The 12598-nt window shown below is 39.7% G+C and overlaps 1 protein-coding gene across 2 annotated transcripts in view; it reads right to left on the minus strand.

Annotated features, from left to right (window-relative positions):
- Positions 1 to 12598, minus strand: part of PRKG1 (protein kinase cGMP-dependent 1) — a 1427928-nt gene that overhangs the window by 1334383 nt on the left and 80947 nt on the right. Inside the window, exon 1 of one of the 2 annotated variants that reach the window (XM_049855704.1) lies at positions 6276 to 7823. The exons of the other annotated variant lie outside the window; for it this stretch is intronic. Coding sequence (XP_049711661.1) covers positions 6276 to 6586 — 311 coding nt within the window. The 5' untranslated portion in view covers positions 6587 to 7823. Of the gene's footprint in view, positions 1 to 6275; positions 7824 to 12598 lie in introns of those variants that run through there. 2 annotated transcript variants of the gene reach the window in all.

Genomic DNA, 12598 nt, shown 5'->3' on the forward strand with positions numbered 1-12598 from the left:
TTTCGGTGTCTCCTCTCTATAGCTGTCTTCATCTATAAACTTCTCTTTCACTTGCAAACCCTGTTCCAGTTCCATTGCCTATTTACTTACCAACAAAGCCCAACACTCTTTTCCAACTTGCTTGCAGATATAGCACAGCTTTAACAATACTCTTCTTGTTTTGCCCTTTCCTGTCCCCATGACACACATATCTTCTTCCCACTCGACTCATCTGCTCTTTTCATATTAATAACTACGATTATAAAAGCCACAGAGAAACAAGACACTTGTGAGAGTGTACTATTAGTCCCACCTTTGGTGAAACATCTGTTTTGTGGAGCTGGAGTTTTTGTGCTATTGTTTATATTTACATGACATTTTGGGGATGGAGAGCATTTCTCTGCTCTTAAAAACAAAATTAGACTTAGAGAGTTCAAACAGGCTGCATATAATTAACTTCTCAGAAAATAAATTTTAAGGTGGTGCTGAGGAATGCAGTCATTACAGAAGATGGTGAGAGGAAAGTAAAACTGATGTCAGGAGGCTGGGTGTGAGGAAGTAGAGAAGGGCTGACAGGAAGGGGTGGCAAACAGCACCAGCTCAACAATTCAGATTAGGATTCAAAATGCCACAGATGTGATTGCATAATAAGCTGTTGAGCATACTGGTAAATGCTGCTTTCAGCATGTGCTTATTTATCACATTGTCTTGCATTCTCTGAACTCAGAAGGTTCAAGTCAGAGGGTCTGGAATGCTAGCAACAGGCTCACTTCTCTGGGATGGGCAGCAGCACCTACGGTAGGGATGGCAGAAAGAGCAGCAGCCTGGTGTTCGAATCTGGTTGCTAGGATACCATGGAGACCCTCCATTGCTAGGCAGACAGGAAAAAAAAAAAATGTCCATATGCCTTATAACCTGCAAACAGCAACAATAGAAACACTGTCTGCCTACATCTAACCTTTCCCACTGGAAATCCAAACCCAGCTCTTTGGTGAAATCACAAGTAGCAGAAGCTTGGAAATGTGACCCAGTAAGTACAGCAAGGAACCTTTTCATTTATATTCTCAGGCAATGCCTAGAGCCACTCTATTTAAGGGTCTGTCAGTATTTTCATTATAAGCTTTTTAAGGGCACACAACTTGACTGTGCTTTAAAAATCCTAATAGGGTTTTAGCAACCTAGTCTAAAGTATGTTTATAAAGGCTTTCACGACTTCAATTTTACTGAATAGACTGCAATGTCAAATTAACAATCAAACTTAAGTTGGAAACTCTATTAGAATAACGTTAGGTTGGAATTTAACTCCTCCACAAAAACAGGAAAGATGGATTTCAAACACCAACTTCAGGTTCAAGTCTCATCTATGTCCAGTTCGCCTAGGTATGCAAGGAACCTGCAGTGCTAGTCTGTGGCATAAAATTAGATTTTCAACGTGAACATTTTGAAATGAGTGGGAAATGGAACTTGGTTAAAGAGTAGAATTCAGTTCCTTTAAGAGCTGTAATCATCCACTACTTGGTTAAATTAACTGCTCATACCTTGTTAGGATTCCATACCGTACCCATTGCCATCGAGTCAATTCCGACTCATAGTGACCCTAAAGGACAGAGTAGAACTGCCCCATACAGTTTCCAAGGAGCACCTGGTGGATTTGAACTCCCGACATTTTGGTTAGTAGCCGTAGTAGCACTTAACCACTACGCCACAGGGTTTCCCTTGTTAGGATAGAAAAAAAAAGATAGTTGACTTTTATCATGATTATGTTGGTGAGAAATGAAGGGCTGGACCAGCATTCTGATATTCAGGGGTAACAATTAGTCCTTGGTGTAGGAAAAAAAAAAAACAGTTCTTGATTCTAAGAAGCTGAAATGCCTTCTCACCTACTTTTAAAAGATCGTAAAAACGGAGATTCGCATTCTCTCTGCCCTTAACTTGCTTTTCCTCAATTTCCATTACCATATTCTAGTGTAGCCAAAAAAACCAGGAGCTATTGCGTCAGCTCTGACTCAAGGCAACCCAAGCGTGTCGGAGTAAAAACTTTGCACCACAGGGTTTTTGATGGCTGATTTTTCAGAAGCGGAATGCCAGTCTTTCCTTTCAAGGTGCCTCTGGGTGAACTCAAACCTCCGACTTTTCAGTTAGCAGCCAAGGACGTTAACTGTTTGCACCATGCGGGAACTTCATTGTAGCCGCTACTAGCTGCCATTCCCCAAATGTGGCTTCTGCTTTCCTTTGTTGTCCTGTCTCTTTGCTGAAGGCTTAAAATGTCTCCCCTTATCCTCATACCACCCCCTCAAACCCCATCACAACTCACCTAAATCATGGGCATCCTTCAAATACTGACTCTAAACACATCCATTTCCACAAGAGTTTCTGATAACATAAAATTCAATGGGCTCAATTATATTTTGCCAACTATTCTATGCATGTCCTCTGTGACTTACTTTACTTTCTAGAGTATTGATCTGCATTGTTATCCCCTTGTTAACTCTCTGATGATAGAAATTGTATATTATTCATCTCTGATGCATTATGGTACCTTGCACATGGCAGACATCCCATAAAAGTACTGAACTATAAGGCATATTAAGAATTTAATTACTACCTTTAAATAAACTTATGTTTTAATATTTATACCATCTATGTTTACACTAGAATTCTAGAATTTTCTCAACTTTCTACAAAATTTAAAGCCTAGCCTTTGGGAAGATTCTATTTTCTACTGAGATGTATCAGTGTCAAGATTTAAAAGATCATATATTTTTTAAATTAATGACTTGATCTTTTTAAAATTAATGCCTCCTTTAAAATAAAGAAAATATATTTCTTTTATCCATAGCTCTTTCAAGTACTTCACAATCAAAAAGTGGAACATAACAAGGACATGTTATCATTCTCTGAAATACAGCTACCTTTGGGGTAAAAAGCAATAGCTTAACAAAATACAGAGACACTAACAACTTTTTATAGGAACTCAAGACTATACAATCTAGCTGAAATGAGATGGAACCCTGAGACAGGAAAATGGAAAGGGTTTGGGAATATTTACACTATGCTAAGTGTTTAGATCAAAACACCAGAGGCTGAATGTTGTTACCAATTATAGAGGCAATTTTCCAAAAATGAAATGACTTGAATTAAAATTACTTAATATTGTCCATAAGAACCATTCTATGTATATAACCGGCAGATTATCTGATCTCATTATAATGGATGTTTTTGGGTTTTTTTTCCTTCATATGTAAGAGTTTATTTGTTCAATTTATTTCAAAACATACAGCCTAGTAGTTTACATTCTCAAATAGTTATTTGGTAGCAATGGACTATGGATTGCCAATTTGCTACATCAGTTCTTTGCTTCACATCCATAACATAATAAGGGCTTAGAAGTTTTCTCTATACAGGTTATAAAGGAGACAAACCAAAACACTGTGCTGAACCTCACAGTACAGGGGGAGTGCCCTGGCTCTGTGCTGGAATCTGACAGAGTCTTCACTCCAATTTCCAGCTTAAGTAGGAAAAATTCAAACTAAAAATATTCAGATAATTTAATAAGCACATTTATATTTGCACTCTTTTTAGGCAATCGAAAGTCACTAAAAAAAAAATTTTTTTTTTTGTTTACTGTAATCCTCAGATGGCAACCTCAGTAGGCAAAAACTTGACAACTGTATTTGCATACATTGGATATTAGGCAGTACATTTGCTGGGCACTTATATTTAATAGAAAGAAAATAGAAAACTAACATGAATATGAACTCGAAATCAATTTTCGGCTTCTTAAATGGTTTCATTTTAACTTGAATTTAAATTAACACTGTGTATAACTTTAAGAAAGATGACCAAATTTAAGTTTCGTTAAAGATGAAATATAAAAACATAAACACTTGTTGCCCGTAAATCTGTATATGCAAATTATTCACAGGTCTTCAGTTTGACAAGTTTTCTTAGTTCTTTGTGCAGCAACCCTGCACAGCTATTCAAATGGTATGAGCTATAATCACTTTACATACAATATACTTCTCCTTCCCCTAAGAAAGGTACACTCTACCACTTAAGCCAGTTTTATTCTAGTCTTCTCCATATAAGTGTGAAAAAACAACAGATGTTTTTCCAAAATTACTTAAGCTTGGAAGACAGTCTATCATTTTCTTCAATATAATCCTTCAGGATCACCAAAGCCATCACGGCGATAACTTAATAGCTGATTTCTCTAAAACAAGCATTATGAAATAAATATCAGAAGGCACCACATTGTTTAGTAGTTAAAGTGTTTATTACAATGAAATGTTGTGAATTACTTGCCACACTAACTTCACTCTCCAACATGGATTTTTTTTTTAATCTGCTGTTCTACATGTCAAGCACTAAGAAGCTTCTACACATTCTACGGTTCATTCCCCACTTCCTAGATTCCTTTTTATTTTCTAAGATAAAATGGTTAACTGGATTTATCAGCTGGCTTAATCACACTTCATTATAAAACCTATTAAAATGATCTTTTTATAAAAGTGGAGTTTGCTCTGTGTTACTCCGAAATCCTACAGATACAAAAATGAGATCCTATGGAATGCTTAAAGATGGAGAGAGCTGTCTTTGAGTTATTTCTTCATTATGCAAAACTTGGCCCAGGAGAGATGCCCATGTACCTCATTAGCTAAAACAGGCAAGCCTGACAGGACTGCAAATTAATTTACCAGAGAAAGTTGCAGTAGATTCAGATCGCTCAGGTTTCCAAGGCAGATGTAAGTCAGCTGAAGTGTTAAGGCAACTTGCTCAAGTCAGAATCTCAGAAATGTTTACCCTTATTGTCTCTTCTCCAATGTCTCACAAAATACAAGCTTCTCCTTAAACTGAACATGCACAAGGAATGGAAAATGTTCCATGGAAACCACCAAGCATAGGTATAACTCTAAGTTTTCAAGTGTACTGCGTACATACTCACGCCCCCCTCAAAAATCCAATAATCCAAATGGAAAAAAAAAAAAAAACATTGCCATAGAGTCAATTCCAACTCATAGTGACCCTATAGGGCAGAGGAGAACTGCCCCATAGGGTTTCCAAGAAGCGGCTGGTGGATTCGAACTGCCATTCTTTTGGTTAGCAGCCGTAGCTCTTAACCACTCAAGTATGTATCCCCTTCTCTTTAAAAAAGACCTCGTATTATTATATAACACGTGTCATGCAGCCAGTGTGATGTAGTTAGGATTACAGTAGCAAAATCCTTCATTTTTTTCAGTTATGTCATTATCTGTTAATTAAAAATACCATTCATTTGGGTACTTTCCTTCATTTTATGTTAACCTCATGTTGCGGTGCTTTACTCTCCCTATGCTCTCTGAGTTGAGTGTTGTATAACAAGTTTCATTCAATTTGCCCATCCAAGTTATGAAGCCCACTGACATCAGAACTACCCAGTTCTCTAAAATGCTAGAACAATACCAGAATGGTTGCATTAGAAGCCAGGAATAAGGCAAACAGTGGGGCTGTGTTTTAAGTAAAATAAACTTATCTACGTTTGACCCTGAAAAGCATGCAACCCTCCTGAGATGGAGCCAATTGCTCCATTAGTAACATTATGCAAATTCCTTATGGAAAATAAGCAATATTCTTCCTCGGATGTTATGAAAAAATATATATTTTTAATAATCAACAGACCAGGCTTCCATTCCTGGATTGTAAATGTCATCCAATTCGGAAAATCAAAAATCTTCCCTTTCATATGCGTATTTGCTTATTTTTTACACTTTGATGATGACAGAACATGAGGTTTGAAGGGTGCCAGCGTGAATCGCCAGCCAGCATGTAGAGAAATCCGAGAAAGCCACAAAAGCATAGAAAGTAAGGGTGATATCAGACGCATTTCATTTCAAGTCTGACGAGCCTGCTTTTAGGATTTTCCGGATGCACAGGTTTGCCAGGGCATTTGGGAGACGGGGCTTTTTATTCTTCTACACACACACACACACATACAGTGAGAGGGAGACACGCACACGGACACACACCTAGGGCGCTTTCCAACTATACGGTAGGTGGCACAGATGAATGTATACGTATATGTATTTTTTTTAATACCTGGAGGTTTGACAAAGACACGAAGGCAACGTATGTGCAGTAAGTCTGAGTCTGAGAAACGTGCACAGCCCCGCAAGAAGTGCCCGTTAAAATGAAACATTTCTGAGGATGAGAAGGACAGATATGGCAAGCGGAGGGGCGGGGGCCGACAGACAATACAGAGACCCGCAGCTCCCCACCGACAGGGTGCCACATGGACCCGGCGCGTAACCCCTGCTTACTGTGGACTCTTAGGGTAGAAAGGCAGGGTCACATGGCTGAGATCTTGGATGTCGAAGGCGGTGGGTTCAGCGGAGATCGCCTGCCGCTTGGTGCGCGGCTCACCCTGCAAGGTGCTAGCGCTCTGCTTCTGCGCCTGCTGGGTGGCCGGCCGGATCACCGAGCGGTACTTGTCCAGCTCGTTCTGCAGCTTCTGGATCAGTTCGTCCTTCTGATCCAACTCCAGCTCCAGCTCGTCGATGAGAGCATCCCGCTGCCTCAGCTCCTCAATCTTCTCCTGGAGCGCGTATTGTAAATCCCGCAGGGTGCCCATGCTCCTCCGGGCTGCCGGGGGCTCCTTCCTGCCGCTACTCCTCGTCTTGGGGCTTCCTCCCTTCTCCGATCAACTTTCCCCAAAGTCGCCGCTGCCTCCCGAGTGCGAAAGCTTCCTACTTGAGCCCAAAGCCAGCCCTGGCTTCTGAGCATGCCCAGTCCACCAGCTCCAGCCACCGAGAGTTTCAGTGTGCTGGTTCCACTTCTCTGGCTTTACCGAGAGGCTGAGTGCGTGGATGAGCAAAGCCGCAGGTCCAACCTGAAAGCGGGTGGGCGCCGCGGTGCAGGGGAGAAGAGCCAGGAGGCGCGGTGGCAAGGAAGCAGGAGAAGGGGACTTGAATGGGGGGGCTCGGTAGCAGCGGCTAGTCTGTTCGGGTCACTAGCGCCGGGCGCCAAAGGAAGCCCGTGGTGCGTGCGGGGAGCCTGATAAACCTCTGGGGCGCGCTGGGGGGATGTGCCAGTGGAGCGAGGCGCGAGCAGCACTCTTTGCGGCTGGGGAGGTGGGAGGGAGATGGCTGGGAGGACCCCAGGCAAACTGAGGAGGCGTCAGCAGGCTCCAAAGCATGCCAATCTTGAGGACATTGGACTAGGATCCCAGCGACGTACGAGGGAAGAGCGGACTCTGCATCCTAAAGGCTCTGAGTTCTGGAGGTATCTTAACCGCCAGTTTCACAGAGAAAGGCTCCGGAGCTGTGTGGCTGAGCCCTCGCTTCTCCCACGCCACCTTTCCCACGGGGAGCGCCTCACACAGGTGGCTAACGCTTGAAAAGAAACTTGGCTCTCAGGAGATGAGAGCCAGTCCGTGCCTGGGAGGAATTCCCCCGTACATTCCGGTGCCCTTGGGGATGGATGGGGTGCCTGATTTTTTTCTCCCCAGCGCTGCCACTCTGCCTGTTCCTGCTAGTTACGCCCCTTGGCGCCTCTTCCAAATTCGGATTAATGAAATCGTTCTAGGGCAAAGGCTAAAAGGGATTTGGGCCCTAGGAGGCCGCTGAGCTTTTCCATTATCCCGCCCACTTGAGCTAATGTGCATAAATTTACTGATGGAACTTGCTTCTTTTGGTTTGCTCAGTTTGGGGGTAAAAATCACTACCGAACTTAAAAAAGTTCATCCTGAAATTGAACCACACATTTAAAAACATTAAAACATTCCTTCTCTGACAACTAAGCTGTTAGGACAGTATCTTTCCACTGAAATGGCAAGGAAGAAACTCTAAGTCAAACTTTGGAGAAAAAAAGACAGGGGAAAACTAAAAAGGTTACAATAAACTGTACCAACCCCCATCCCATTCCACCCACACCCACCACCATCCCTGCTCACTCAGTATTTCCTAATTTGATGACAATTTGGTAGCAACTTGGTGTCCAAGGGTAATTCTCCCATCATGGGAACACATGTTAAAAATGTCCAAATATGTACCTAATCCTTATCTAAATTCCTAATATTTACCTAAAGCTTTTCCAACTCATCCACTTTTTTTAGAATCTTTATTAGTCCCCTAATTACTATTCTTGGAACACCCAATGTTACAATCCTCAATGCTTTATTTGGCCATCCCTTAACACTAAAACAAAGAAAATAGAAAATAGGTTAAAATGGAATTACAATTCAGAGCTATTCACTGGAATCTAAACTTAGCCAAGGACACAAACACCAGTCTCAAAAAATTGGGCACTTTTGCTTTTGAATGTACAACTTTTTCTATCTGAGCTTTAAAAAAAAAAAAGGAAGAAACAGCTAGCCAATGGTATGTTAACAAGTTTTTCATTTTAAATGTACTTGCGTGTAATGGGAAACCCTGGTGGTGTAGTGGTTAAGTGCTATGGCTGCTAACCAAAGGCTCGGCAGTTCCTAATCCGCCAGGCGCTCCTTGGAAACTCTGTGGGGCAGTTCTACTTTGTCCTATAGGGTCGCTATGCGTTGAAATTGACTCGAGGGCACTGGGTTTGGTTTTGGTTTGCTTGTAATCACAGCTGTAAATGACAAGAGAGTATACAGTCCTGAACATCCTTCCACACAGACTATGATCTAACTCACTTTAATACAAATGATATAAGACACTTAATTTTTCTGCTTTCTGACAGACATTGTGAGAAATGAATTTATTTCAGAATGCAACATATAAAATGGATAATTCCCAAAACATTTCCATCTGTAATGAACAAAACATGAATAATTTACAAATACTGACAGCAGTAAATAATTAAAAAAAAAAAATGACTCTGTCCTAAGAGTTTTAGTGACACTTCCTTCTCCCAGGCAGAAGGCCAAATTATCTTATTGAACATATGGGAATTCTTTAATTCCATGGGGAAAGTGTTTAAAGCTAAATGACTTTTTCTTATAGATCTATTACAGGAGTCCACGAGGCCAAGAGTTTGTCTAAAAATATATCAGAAAGCAATGTATAGGGGACATCATTGTATAGGGGACATCAATCGCTAAGCAGGCTTTTGATTTTAAAGTTTGAGCCTTAAATAAGGGTTATCTAATAAACCCTGGTGGCATAGTGGTTAAGTGCTACAGCTGCTAACCAAAGGGTTGGGGGTTGGCAGTTCGAATCCGCCAGGCGCTCCTTGGAAACTCTATGGGGCAGTTCTCCTCTGTCCTATAGGGTCGCTATGAATTGGAATCGACTTGATGGCAGTGGGTTTGGTTTGGTTTTTGGAATATCTCTGAGTGAAGTTCCTGGATGGTGTAAACGGTTAAGTGGTTAGAAGTTCGAGTCCACTCAGAGATGCCTAAAGACAAAGTCCTGGCCATTTACTTCCAAAATTTCAGCCACTGAAAACCCTAGGGAGCTCAGTTCTATTCTGCCACACAGGAGGTCGCCATGAGTCAGAGTCTACTTGATGGCAACTGTTTTTTTTAATGTCTCTGAGCAGCATAAGGAGCCCTGGTGGTGAAATGGTTAAAGAGCTTGCCTGCTAACCAAAAGATCAGGAGTTTGAATCTACCAGCCACTCTTTGGGTTTGGTTTTTTAGTTTTTGAGCAGCATAAAGTAGAGAAGATTCTTCTTAATCTGAAGACAGTCTGTCTCCATATACAAAGGAAAACAGAAACTATTTTTCCCAAAATATAAAAAATACCACTTCAGCCAAAAATATTCAGGTATTTTGATCAGAAGAGTTTTTAAAACTGAATTGGGTAGTGTTTCACTATTTCGGCTAGAATTTCTACACATAACTATAGGACACACATTACATACACACATTACATTTTCATTTTAAATGGAATTCTTGTGATAACAAAATATATCTTCCACAGTGAATCCAATATTAAAAGTCAGAAGTCTGTTCTAACAATCACAAACATAGTAATGGTTGAGAAGATATAAGACTATTACAACTGTTTCACCATTTAAAAGGTGTCCAAGGTATAGAATATATTCAGTGATAATTAGTTATGAAAAAATAATTTAATTTTTCCTTTATAATTATATATGCAAAATCAGAATATATAATTCCGTAAATACTTTATATTTGAAAAATTCAGAATTTTCTCTTTCATCTTTAAAGTCAAAATAAATATTTTAAGTAAGTTTTTCAGTGATATTCTTAACTGGTTGTTTAGAGCTTGAGGGACCTGGTTTCCATCTCGGCATTTTGAGTGATTCCAATATTGTATTAAATATCTTTGACATTGTACTTGGTAAGTGCTAGAAAAAATATTATGTGATAAATCAAGATCCCACAATTATATTTCCACAAAGACAAATTTTACCATAAAATCTTGTGTCCCAAAGTAATCTTAATTGGCTAAAATATAAGATCAAAGCTACTTTCTGCTCCATTAGAAAGTAGCTACCACAGATCTGGAATGGAGTACAATGGAATGAAGTGGAGTGGCATGGAGTAGCATGGAGAACTCTCATCCACTGCCCATCTGGGATGGGGTCTTCGATGTTAACCAAAAAAACCAAACCCTCTGCCATCAAGTCAATTCCGACTCATAGCGACCCTATGGGACAGAGTAGAACTGCACCATGTCAGATGCTCACAAAACAATGCAATTTTGAAGGAACTGAGTTCCCACTCTAGAATTCCATAGTCAGCCTACAACCTGCTTTTCAGTAGTCTCTCTTGATCACAGCTTTAAGAGAGGTAACATTCTGCCAGTAGCCAGATCAAACTGTGGCTTACTGAACTCAGATTATGCTCCTCAATTTTGCACCCAACCCTCATGACTGAGAATGAATATTATTAGCACGCTTTCCTTAATGGAATCTCAGAATCATTTAATGAAACATTCAATAGGGCAGCTATACTATAATCCCAGCTATTAAAAAAATAATAAAGTCTGTAGAATCTAGCATCCTTCACTAAAAACATAATTAGCCTCAAAAGAACTATGGTAATTTTGTCCTCTACTTTTTCATTCCACTGGTGCTACATTCCTTGGAAGAGTCCTAACTTTGAAATCTTCTGCCATTTCATGTGTATACTGAGGGGAGGGAGAGGGACTGAGCTTTTTAGGTGATGGAAGCCACCCCTCACAGACGATCTCTAAAAGTAACAGGGATTCCTAGGGATCTAGATATGAAGGTTACTATCACTGTCAGACATACTGACTTCCTTGAAACTTGCTAATCATGATCGAGATCACAATAAACATAACTTTCTTGTACTCAAAATGCATGACAGGCACTGTTCATTTAACACTACCAAGTGAGTAGTAGTAGGATTTCCATTTATACCTGAGAAAACAAAAACACCCACCTAATCAATGACAGAGCCTGATTCAAATCCAGATCATTGGGCACAGAGTTCAAGGCTCTACCCCTGCCCCTCCTGGCCTCCTGCAGGACTTTGATTGTGGCTGCTGTGTCTTAGTTCTGGGTTCAGGGAAATCAGAATATTGGGTTGGGGGAGGTAGAAAGAGGAGAAATTTGGAAAATCCAGAAAGAGCAAAAAAAATTTTTTTAAGTTCCTTTCCACAAAATTATCATCACTTCAGCACCATTTTATCTTGGTTTAAGGTAACTAACTTGTACCCATTTGCCTGGGACTGTTCCATTTAGTTCTAAAACTAAAAGTCCTAAGTACCCCTCAGTTCTGTACAAACCAAAACAATTGTTCACCCTATTTAACTCAGCATTCTTGAGCCTCTCTAACTTAGAAATGTTTTCTAATTTCGCTCTCAAAGTAAAGCCAAAGAAAATCTGTAATGATAATACCTAATATTTTAGGTACTTCATAAAACCACTTACACTTTAGTTCATATAAACATGTTTTAGGAAAGCAATCATCCAATTTCAATACATAATAATACACTACCGGTATTGGGACTGTAAAGGGGGATGAGTTGGACAGCAGAATTTTCATTACACTTTGATAAATTGGATAAGGATTATAAGCTCTGTTTTTTGGTTGGTTGTTTTTTAATGGAAACCTGAACCTTCCTATGGACTGAGCACAGTGATTCAAGCACCTGCTATTCTAGTAATTCCTAGAATTAGATCATTTCTCGTGATTTTGTTTGGTGGATGGATTCAGCCATCAGGAATACATATTTAAATGGATATAAGTAAAAATTCTAATGGCTGGGCTGTTTGAAGTCATACTACTGTAAATGATAAGGTCTACGTGGAAAGGAAAAAAAAAACATAAACCATTAATGATGAAAAACTTACTGCAGAGACTTGGAAGGTGATAGTGCACTGTACCATAACTGCTAATGTGCTTGGGGTTTAAAATCGAATTAGTGTCATGCCTAATATTACTTGAAATGAATTCTTATCTTCCACAGCTTAAAATGATGGTAAGTTATTCTTGGGCCTCAGCCTAAAATAGTGTTCATGAAAATCCATGCACTCTATAAAAAAATAAATAAATAAAACATTTCTTTATATTCTTTAATGAGCTGCCCATGTCCAATGATCAGAAGAAATAAATGGCTTTTAAGAAGAAAAAACTATTAGGTGCTCTGTTCTTTTTTTTTTGATGAATAGAAAATTTTAAAGTACATAAAATGGAATTTAAAATCCTTTATTCACCAAAAATATTATTTAT

The sequence above is a fragment of the Elephas maximus genome, chromosome 16, assembly GCF_024166365.1.
Source record: "Elephas maximus indicus isolate mEleMax1 chromosome 16, mEleMax1 primary haplotype, whole genome shotgun sequence".
In the NCBI taxonomy this organism is placed as follows: Eukaryota; Metazoa; Chordata; class Mammalia; order Proboscidea; family Elephantidae; genus Elephas; species Elephas maximus.